Source organism: Falco peregrinus, chromosome 3, assembly GCF_023634155.1.
Source record: "Falco peregrinus isolate bFalPer1 chromosome 3, bFalPer1.pri, whole genome shotgun sequence".
In the NCBI taxonomy this organism is placed as follows: domain Eukaryota; kingdom Metazoa; phylum Chordata; class Aves; order Falconiformes; family Falconidae; genus Falco; species Falco peregrinus.
The window spans coordinates 13,228,003-13,239,210 of record NC_073723.1 but is presented as its reverse complement, the minus strand read 5'-3'; the positions used below and the strand labels follow the sequence as shown (position 1 = coordinate 13,239,210).

The following is an 11,208-nucleotide window of genomic DNA, read 5'->3' as shown; positions in this document are numbered from 1 at the left end:
TGTTCCCTCAGGCACATAGAAGGGACCCGAAAGGTGGATGGAGAAAGCCATTGCGGCAGGGCCAGAGGCTAGCTGGCTCTGCTCCCGCAAGGCATTAAGCACCCTCGGCGGGCCAGGCGCGGGCCAGCCGAGAAGCCGCGGAGGCGCAGCCCTCCCCTTTCCCCGGCCCCGGCTCCCCGGAGCGGAGAAACGAAACCAGGCGGGGCCGGGGAAGCGCTGCGGGAGGCGGTGCGGGGCACGGGCCGGCCCGCGGGGCGGGGCTTCTGGCCTTTCCCCACCCCCGGCGCCCGGCCCTGCCGCCAGCTCTGCGCGCCGCCAGCCGCCCTGCGCAACTCCTGGCCCCACCGCCGCACCATGAAGGCGCTCCTGTTCGCTGTTCTGGCTGCGGTGCTGTGCGTGGAGAGAGGTAATGGGGGATGGGGGGGGGATGCCCTCGTCACCCAGCCACCACCACCTCTCCCCAGTCGCTCCCCAGCCCTGGGTTTGGGTGCAGATTGCGGTGTGTGCGTGCGTGCGTGCGTGTGCGCGCTGCGTCTTGCAAGGGGGGCTCTGGAAGTTGGAGCTTTGCAGGGAGCGGGGGTGAGGGTTGTAAAGGGGTTGGGGGGACAGAGCTGAGCCGTGCCGGGCTTTGGCGCGGGGCGTGTGTGTGGGTGGCTCTCCAAAACCTACCTCGCAGCAGGATCCCTCTCGGAGCAGGAACTTCAGTGCCTGTATGTATAGGTGTGCATCTCCAGTTGTGCATGTGGGTATTTTGTTGGAGCTTTTCCCAGTTGCAGCTCGAACAAAGCCCAGGGCCGGCCCCGCTCCCCCTTTCTGGTGCAGCGAGCCGGGATAACGGCGCCGAAATGGGTTGAGATGCAGCCGAGGGGAAGGAGGGTGGAGGGGAGATGGAGCCCAGCCTGGCAATGGCTGATGGAGCAAAGTCTGGGCAGAGCCGCTCGTGATTCTGCCTCCTGCTGTCGCCCCCCAGCATCCGTCAGGGAAGGCTGCGGTGGCCGACGTGTGGGTGGTGACCCCCAAGGGACCGTACCCCATGGAGTGCATCTTGGGGCTGCCACCGAAGCAGGGGAGAGAGCACGCTTCGTGTTGTTGGGTGTTACAACTGCAAGTTGTGGCCAAGTCGCAGGGTCTGCAATCCCCGCCTTCCCGGCGACTCCATTTCTGACTATCCAAACTCCATGGGGCCGTGCAGAGCCCTGTATTGTTTCCATATGTTGATGCTTAGAGAAGCCAAACAAAGAGCAAACAGGAGAGTTCTGGGCCCTGTGAGGCTCTGCTCAGGAATCGCGGGCTCTTCTTGTCTCCAGAGGACACCGGTGAAAAGAAACTAGTTGGTTGCTGCTCTTTCTATGCCCCCTTCCCCCCGTGACTTCCAGGAAGCAACTGGCAATTCAAGCCTTGGCTCTCCATCAGAGCCCAGCTGACTTACGCTCCGTTCCAGCTGGGAGGATGGGTTGTCCAGGCCAAGGCAATAAGAGGTTTCATTTCCTCCCTCCTCCAAAAAACCGTTCAGCTTTAAAGTAAGTTCTTAGTCTTGTTGCAGGTAGCTTTATCCCCAAATGCTTCCAGCGCATCCGAGGGAGTCTTGCAGAAAAGCTTTACTACCTGCTCAAAGTCCCCTTAAGATCTTGCATATGGTGTATAAATAAGGATCTCGTCTAAGTGCAGTGGAAAAGGAAAGAGCGTTGGGCGTAGGAACCGAATGAAAGCTGCTGAAGCAACAGCATTTTCCACTGGTGCTGCTGAGTTTCAGAGTGGGCTTTTACAGGCTGCTCTCCACCCCCCCCCCCCCTCCCCTTGCAAGAATGGATTCAGCCTCTTACCTGAGGAATCCCCCCAAATGGTCTGCTCTGTTTTGGGAGCTCTTTGTTCCTCCAAGGAGCTAAGCAGCAAACAAATAAACACATAAATTCTTCCTGTGCAAGAACGCTGCATTTTCTAGTTGGTGAAAACGAGGCTTCCCTTTTGCATTGTTCAGTCTTGGGCTTTTTTTTTTTTTTTTTTTTGGTAGCCTTGAGCTCCAACTCTTTGCTCTGTCTCCAGCTGCATAAAATAATTATGCCACTCCTCTTGTGCCTTTTGTTTAAAACACTCAGCCTGCTTGCTCTCTTAACTCTGCAGTGGATTTTTCAGTTATCTGTTTTGGTGGGGCAGAAAGTGGCACTAGTTACGACTGTGTATTTCTTCTCTTAAACTATGTTAAAAGACTTGCCTCTTCTGGAAGGATTTTGTCTATATTAAGACAAGGGGTAATACGTAAATGTGACAGAGAAAAACATGGGGACAGGTAGGAGGTGCTGTGGTAGGAGCATAGATTTAGTCACGTGGTAGAGAATTTCATGCCTAAAAGCACTTTCATGTGCATGAGCAAATATTTGTGATGTGTTTGTATCTGGAACCTCTTAAGCCTTAATGAATAGCACTGCACCACTCGACTCATGTGTTCAGCATAGTGAGCAAATAGATATGAGGACATATGTCCTCCCATGATGCCCACAGGAAGCCTGTAATCCACTTCATTCCTGGTTGCAGACAATTCCTGTGAAATGGGATGAGTCAATTTGCCTCCTCAGTTTGCCCTTGGGTGGTTGCAAGGCAAAGGCTTTGGGACAGGTCACCTGAGACTTGAGAGCAGAAACATGCTGGGAACAAGGGAGCAGGAGAGAGCTGGATTTCTCTCTGAGGTCCCACACTGAGGTTTGGCCAACCCATGGAAACGCTCTGAGGGCTCAGCAAGGGACAATGACAGGTGCAGACTCAATGGCTGGCTTCATCCTCCTCCCTGTCTCCTAGATCTAGAAGCAAGGTCCACTGACGAATCTCTCCTGGGGCTTTTGACTCAACTGGTGGCCCTGTAATCCTGGGTGCTGTGTATCTGTTGTGGCTGCTGCACTGGCATACTTTAGGTAACTTGGTTTTGTTGCAGGGATCGTTTGCAGACTGATTGTTGGAAGATGTATGACACAATCCATGGCATTCTTGCTCAGGGGGTTGTGGTGTTGGCTTTGTCTCCAAAGCAGAGTCAATGGCTGCCCTGATGTGACATTCAGGATCTCCCACTAACCCACTTTAATCTGTTTTCCTGAGGTTATGCTTTTGTTTTCTTTCCCTGCCTTGGCTGTGGCTGCTCAAAAGTAATTTGTCTGACAACAATTTTATTTTTTCACCAATTTTCTCATAAAAAAGCTTTTCAATTCCTGAGAGAAACAGGACTGAGAAGAACCACAAGAAGTCATGCAGTCCCATGGAAGAGCGGGACAGCTGCTTACCAATATTTATCCAACTTAGTCTTCAAAACACTCCATGAAGGGGCTGCTGAGCCTCAGCAAGCTCTCCCAGGGCTTCACCAACTTCATGTCCTTAGGATAATCTGCTTGTGGTGGGGCTGAAAGTGGTAGGAACAGGAATGATGCTGTTGCACTTCCCATCCTGAATCAGCTCCCACTCCATTTTGCATCCTGTAAAATAGAAGGGCAGTGCCTTATGGAAGGAATTGCTGTTGGAGTGCTCAAAAATCAGAGTCCGTGAAACATCAGGAACAGACCTGATCTGTCTGTGTATACAGGTCAACAATTGCAGTGTGGATATGATGTTCTTATATGTAAAGTACAGGGAGGATCATCTGTCCACAGCAAAGTGCATATGTCCCTGCTGAGTCACTGGTCCAGGCTGTTTCTGCAACCATTTCCCACAACTGAATGCTATTTTCCAATCTTTCCTCTTTCTTGGGCAGATCTGAAGGATGAGGGATGGGAGCCAGCTGGTGCAGTCCATCCTGCTGGTGTAGGATAAACCATTTTAGGGGACCTGCCATGAAGGAAGGCATGCTTTTTTTGCTATCCCCCTGCTCCAGATTAAAAAGGTTGGTTGCATATGCTGCCTTCATAGTGCTGTGACTCCCTGGGTAGTGGGACAGTGCAAGTCCTTGCAGGTCTTGCTGCAATGCTGGGCTTGCTCTAGCTGAGAAATCATTTCCACCACATGTGCTAGCACAAGTGTAGCCTGAGCTTTGTGCCCTGCTGCCAAAGGCCAGGTCACAGAAGGCTCAAACCCATGTGCATGCCTGGAGCATTTCCCATCAGTGTCCACAGTAGCTGAGCTGAATAAGCCCAAATCTCAGGCTCCAGGCTGCAGGTTTGAACATGCTTCTATTGTTTTGTTTCAAGTTGGCGGCTGTAGCTTGAACCCGCTCTTGGTGCAAACAGGAGCATGCCATAAAGTACTGGGTTGACCTGTGGTTGTATTGAGGCTTTAGCTGACAGTTGATCCTGCCAAGAGCTCAAAATGTATCCCTTATGCTTGAACACTTCATCTGGCCAATTTTTTTGGAAAAAACCTGTCACAGGCTGATACAGCTGAAATAGCAAGGGTGGCTGTGGCCAGATGCAGTGCGTGCCATTTGCTAGAGGTGGGGACCACCAAGCGAGGAGATCTTCCCACCAGCCCTTAACCGATGTATGCCTTTCTCTTGCAGCCCACACGCTGATCTGCTTTTCTTGCTCGGATGCGTCCTCCAACTGGGCCTGCCTGAAGCCTGTCAAGTGTGGGGAGAATGAAAACCACTGCGTGACGACGTATGTTGGAATGGGAATTGGTGAGTGGTGACAGGACCTTCTGCTGCCCCTCTTGGCTGCTCTCCTGGGTCACCTGCTGAGCTGCAGGAAGGCTTTCCTTCCTTTGGCTGAAAAAAAGGGAAAGTTCTGCTTAGCAGCTGAATGTTGGACCATCCCAAGGGAATTTTTATGAGGGACGTGCTGCCAGACAGAGTCACGTTAAAGCCCACGTGCTTGCAGTGATGCTGGGAGTCCGAAGGGAATTTCTGGTTGGGGGCGGGGAGGTTGCGGATGAATAAGTGGAAGCGTGGAGGATGCTGCAGGCTTCCTCTGTAGGAAACTCCAGGGTTGCCCTTCCTACTTTTGCCCTGCATTTGGGTTATTCGTTCCTGAGTCACACATTTGCTTCTTTGCTCTCCGTGGACAAAGTGGGGTTGCCAGGAAGGGAGAATTTGCAGTTTTCCTCCCTAAGTTCCAGGAAAGATATGGGTGGCTCTGTGCTTCCTGGCTGCTGCTCCAAGGGAAGCAGGCTGCTCTGGCAAGTCTCCTAGTGCCATTGCAGAGCCCAGAGCCCAGCCTGGCTTGCCTTGCTCTCCCTTGCAGGAGGGGAGGGGTGTTGCATGCCTGAGTTGCACGGTCTGTGATGTGGGTGGGTTGTGGGTGCACAAATGGAGGCTGGGAGCTTTTACAAACCTCTGGTCTTAGCACAGTGCTAACGGTTTCCAATTTCCTGCTGCTAAATGCTTGCTGCGCCTCTTGCAGCCAGCGCTTGAAACACAGACTTTGCTCATGAGTGCCTCCCTGGTGCTCTGTACACCCCGTGCTCCCTGTCTCGCTTGAGGAGTCCCAGGGTCAAGCTTGAGTGGGATTTTTGAGATTCTTCACTGGAGCCATGGCGGCCAGACTTTGGCTGATGGCCTGGAAGTAGTGTCTCTGGGTTGTTGCATGATCTCTAGGGTCTGTGTGGGAAGTTATCATGGGTGTTTCTTGAAATGTGTGGGCTGGCTGAGATTACTCTCCGTAGGTTGACGCTGAGAAGTACTTCATCCTCTCTGTGCCACCTGTGATACTTCATCTATTTCAGTTCTGTTATTTCCTTTGCAGAACAGGTGATCAGAAAGCCAAGAAACATTCTAAACCCATTTCTTTTTGCTTTTCTTCCTTTCCGCCCATCCCAACCTAAATTCAGGCAGCAAGTCTGGCCAGTCCATCTCCAAAGGATGCTCTCCCATTTGCCCCAGCGCTGGGATTAACCTCGGCATAGCGGCTGCATCTGTTTACTGCTGCGACTCTTTCCTCTGCAACATCAGTGGTTCCAGCAGCGTGAAAGCCAGCTACACGGTACTGGCCTTGGGGGTCCTCATTAGCTTCATCTACATCCTCAGGGCTCGTGAGTGATGGGGCTGGCTGAGGAAGAGCCATCTTTCACGGGCTGTTGCAGGTCTCATTAGCCAATATCTTCTCTGTTGCTGTCTGCAAGGAGATCCTCTACTTTTCAGCAGGCTTCCAAGGTGGTTGTTTCCCAGACTTTATGCTCTTCGAGCATTGGAGACCTGGGCGGTTTGGCCAAGCTGTTCTCCTCCTTCTGTGGATATACCCCATTGCACTCTCACACCTCCTTGGCAAAGGTGGATCATTTTGGAAGGGTTTCTGCTTTTATACCTAATACCCTCCCCCTCATTGCTAAGGTTGGTTAAAACAAGGCTGGGACTCGCCGAGAACCAATTAACCCCAGACACCACCTGGTCAAGTGTTCAGACGTTCCTGCCTCTCGCTCTGCGTAGGTGCCTGGCACCGGCGTGCTCCAGCCCATGGGTGGTCTGGGCATCGGAATGCATGACCCGAAAGGAGACACATTCCTGACCCCTTGCAGCTGCAGTCTCTTTTTATAAAATCGTTTCGTTTCTTCTGATCCTGGGCTGACTTTTCTGGAAAACAAATGATGTGTACCTTGTCCTTCCGAGCTCTGTAAGTGCCAGACCTGAATAAACATGCTCCTGTTGTTACCTGAGATGGAACGTGTGCTGTGTCTGTTTCCTTGCTCCAGACAGAGACATTTGAAATGCTGTTATGGAAAACCCAAATATTATGCCCGGCACGTGGGCCTCTTACCCTCTCCAGCAGCTTTTGAGTGCTTCACCTCAGCATTCCTTCCAGTTCACCTCTGAGCAGCAAGTCCATCTCCTCCCTGTTGCTGTCCTTTCTGACAAACATCCCTGAGCCAGCTTGTGTCACCTCTCTTGGGAATCACCTTTTCCAGGTGCATTTTAGTGAAAAATGCCAGTTGTTGGGGTCTGAGGCAACCCCGTTACTCCTAATGGAGCAAGCACACAGGGATCAGGACTGCTAAAAATTAGCCTGCATGATGCAAAGACTTGATGTCTCGATTTCCCCACTTTGGACAATAACATCGATACGTAAATGATCCAGGGCAACAGGTGTGTTTGCAAAATATAGTGAAGTCAAAAGCAAAGATATCAATACTCAGATCTTTAGCTTCTACCTGCCATCCCTGGTTGATGGGTTGATGGTCACGTGGACTGCAGAAGGTGACTTCACCACCACATCTGCCACTCCTGCTGTCCCTCAGATCCCAGGATCTTCCAGCAACGTTGCTTCTGGAAGTTGTCAGCCATCCCATGGGAGATGTGTCCACCTACCATCTGCATCAAGCTGGTTTCCTACCTGCTTTGCCTACCTGTGGACTTACTAGACACAAAAAAACCCCAAAACTGAGCCTTAAACTGTCTGGCGAAAGCTTGCTGTCACTTCCACTGATTGATCAGAGGTGCACTGCACTTTTTTTCTCTTCTAGCAGCAAAAAACAGGTGTAGCATTGACACTCTAGCCATAACCTCCTTGTGTGTGGTTCTCTGATTTTGTGTCAAAACCAAAAGCTGCTCAAGCTGCACACACTGTTCAGTTACACCTCTGTCCCCACTTAAATGTGTGATAAACAGCTGCTTTTGAAAGATGGTGTGCAGATGTTTAGAAATATTTACAACAAAAAGGGTTATGCGTTTTTTCCTCTTCCTTCTCCCCATCTTTTAATTAAAATGACACAGATGCTAATGACAGCCTTTACAACAGGAGGGACTGGTCTTTGTGACATGACCTACAATTAGGTGATGAGTTTGGTAAGAATGCATCGCTTGTCTCATTGGTCCTCAGATGTGCCTTCCTCTGGTTAATGCATCCTCCCTTGCCTGCTGGGACCACAGGGCTTGAGGTACACCGCAAACCTCTGCTATGCACATATAGCACAGAGAAAACGGGAAAAAATTACTAGAAATGGGGTAAATATTCCCTAGCTTCCCTGTGCCTGAGCCTTCCTCCCAAGAGGGTTAGAAACCTCATTTGCAGGGTTAATTTGTTCCTCACCACTTGCTGTGAGTAGATCCTGTAGTGAGACCAAGGCAGCACCCAGAGTACGCTACCTTGCAAGTAGTGGGGCTGTGACTCTTCTAGCCACCTGGTAAAAGGCATCTTGGTTTTGAACTCGGTTGCCCTCACACCTCTGCTGTGAGCAAAGAGCTAAACTTAAAAGCCATTAGCATAGTTGTGTCCTAACGCCTGTTCGAGCCCGTATGAGGCTCTTGAGGATGCTGCACTGGACGACCCTGTGGGCTAAAGCTATGGGCAGAGTTGTGAGACCTGGTTGCCTCTTCCAGTGACCACCATCTCCCTCCCTCAGCATTTCAGAGTTTGCTTATGTCGAGTAGTTGATTATGCAAGTGAGCAGCGGCTGGCAGAAAGAGCATTCAGCAGGCTACTTACCTTATACAAATAACAAGTTATATTAATGGCATTGCCAGGGGACAGATCTGAAGGTCAGTTCATGTGTGTTCTTGAGCCTATAGATGATGAATAGATTGTGTATGGAGATGCTTTTTTCTCCTCTTTACTCTCCCTTTGTCTTTGTCTCCTCCTCATGTGCTGTATGCCTGTATGCTTATTATATGGAAGGTGAGATATTTACAGTTTCTCCTTTCAGGCACCTGTGGCAAAGATTTCTTTGATAGATATACAAGAGATGTTATTCAACAGTTTAATCCCGAGCATCGTGTGACCAGTTTGCCAACTCTCACCATTTTTGGTCCTACTGTAGAATTTATTTTTGCCTCCAAATCCTTAGCACAAGAAATCATGTGAAAACCCCAACTACTGTAAAGCCCAGGAGAGAAAGGCGTGAAAATATGCAGCTGTAATAATAAATATTAATAACAGAAAGAAAATACCTAGCAAGAACCTGGCATTTATAGAGCATTATAAGTGGTGGCTTGTTAAACCAAATGCCTGATTTGGAGCTTTAGGGCAGTGGTGGGACAGCCTTTAAGTGCTCTGAATGTGTTTACTTGGACTATGGAATCAGAGATCGAAATCTCAGCAGAAAATTCAGATCTTCACCTTTTCTGACAGGATGAGAGGTGATGAGGGGAGGCAGCTTTGCTCTGTACAAGCATAAAATATCCTGGAACAGTTTTCACTGGAAAATAAAAGAACGGCTGAAGTCAAATACCTGCAGATTTTGGAGCGTGCTGATGAGAAAATGGTTTCCGTGCTTCCTTCCTAGAAATGGCTGTAATTCAGTGGCAGCTGCTGCCATCTACCACTACGCCAACGTCGCAAGGGCTCTCATTTTTATATTTTGTCTGTACATGCTCAAAGCTTACTGCGGCACCAGCCCTTTCCACCCAGGTTCACTGGGTTTGCCATTTGCTGAAAGGAAGGGCTTAAAAATGAACAAAGTTCTTTCAACTTTTTTTGAGATGTTTGTTTTTTGGTAAAAGGGCACAATTTCTTCTTTTGGAGAACACAGACCTGATGTGACTTCCTTGCACAGACAGCCAGAACAAATAAGGCCAGTTGCTTAATCATTACTCAAATGATCCACATCGCTACTCACAGAATGTCCTTGCTTGGTGTTAGTTTACTCAAGTTATGGATTATCTGAAATGACTCACCACCCAGGGACCCTATTTGCCATGAAGGAGGCTGTGGTCCTACCACCCCTGGTGGGAAGCCTGGTAGCTCTGGTCTTGGGGGCTGAGCCTCCATGCTGGAATGAGGTATAGGCATCCATGCTCTCCTGTCTCCCGGAAAGGCAAATATGGTGCACATCTGGATGCTTGGAGATGCTCCTGTCACAAGGCCCTTGCTCTTGTGATCCCAATGCTTTTGCACCCTGAAGCTGTGCCGTGCTTTCACCGTCATCCTCAGTGGTGAGACGCTGCGGGTCTCAGCTGTTTGGGATGAAGATGGCGCTGAATCCTTCGTTGATGCTGGAGGAGTTACTTCGCCCCTGGAAAGCTGCTGTCTGATGCTATCAAACTGGAATGGAGATAAACACACCCAGTCTTGCACTTCGGGAGTGGCCATGGTGCCAAGAAGATGAAGCCCTGAGTTGGTCCTGCCATCTGCTGGCTTCTGTAGACTTGGTAGGGATGCTTTGAAGCCCAGACCTCACAAGTCAAGGAGCACATGAAATGGGGAGTAGGGAGCCAAGGGCAAGCTACCTTTAACCAGATAATTGCATGCAAAGCAGAGAATCAGAAACATCAGAGACAGATTGAATGTCTTAATTTGTCCAGCTTTGTTCTGATAGTGTATATTGAGAAATTAAAGGCTTAACAGGCTTCCCAGGTCCAATGTTTTATGAGGGGACACTTTTTCCAGACCACACCCTACCGTTTCATCAAAACTGAGACACTTCATGAAAATATAGTAAGGCAAATAGAGTGTTGCAGAAAAAATACTGACACATTTTATTTCAGCTTTGCTGGATGATCTCATTTCACTAAGATGGTTACACTGAGATGTTGATTTTACTAATACATATGTGAGATTTGTAATCGTGTATTACCATTGTTGTAAAAGAATAAGCAGCATAAAGAAACGCTGATTCCTTTAAATATATTAACATAGATATATGTAGTGTATGTTACATATTGTTTCTTATACTCTAACGAATATATATGGAATTAATAAAAAAGTTACACTCGGAACAAAATTCTTGGATGCTTCTGCAGATATTACAAATATTACCTCTTGCTTTGTGTGAAAAGAAAGTTCTTGGGTTGGATTCAAAGCCCAGGGCTGGGAGTTGCAGTCTGGTCAAAAGGAGGACAGACATGAGGCTGAGCCTATAGAATATAGGGAGGGATAAATCCATACATGCCATCTCAAGGCCATTGGAGTCTCTTCGTGGTGATGGATAAAGAACAGGGATTGTGTTTGCCTTCAATAGTCATAAATATCGTTGACTTGCCCGTGACCCTACTGGGAATGGAGATGGGATTTGTCCTGCGAGCCTGCACTCTTTCTTGTTGGAGAGGGCAGCTATTTTGGGTACATAATGGCCCCTGTGTGGGTGTCAGTGGGCAGCTGCTCCTCTTCCTGAGCTCCCTGGGGCTGCAGTGCTGGAGGGGCTGCTCTGGCCCTGCTCCCGTCTGTAGACATGCATACACAGATACATAGACATGGGGATGGTTGCTCTGGAGTCTCCCCCCTGCTCTCCTGAACTGGGGAGCATGTATGCTGCTTTCCAAAGACGTGTCATTCTAATTTTTGTTTAAAGCTTTATTATTTTTGGGAGCCCAGTTGGATCCCGTGGGAGAAGGAGATTATGTTCCTTGGGGAATGTAAGATGTGCAGA

At 49.3% G+C, this 11,208-nt stretch overlaps 1 protein-coding gene across 1 annotated transcript; it reads left to right on the top strand.

The window, feature by feature from the left end:
• Window positions 1-246: 246 nt before the first annotated feature.
• LOC101916700 (lymphocyte antigen 6E) lies at window positions 247-6,564 on the top strand. The gene is made up of 3 exons (XM_005235797.4): window positions 247-406; window positions 4,475-4,594; window positions 5,743-6,564. Exons 1-3 carry the CDS (start codon window positions 355-357, stop codon window positions 5,949-5,951), a joined length of 381 nt encoding a protein of 126 aa, XP_005235854.3. The 5' UTR covers window positions 247-354; the 3' UTR covers window positions 5,952-6,564.
• The last annotated feature ends 4,644 nt before the right edge of the window (window positions 6,565-11,208 follow it).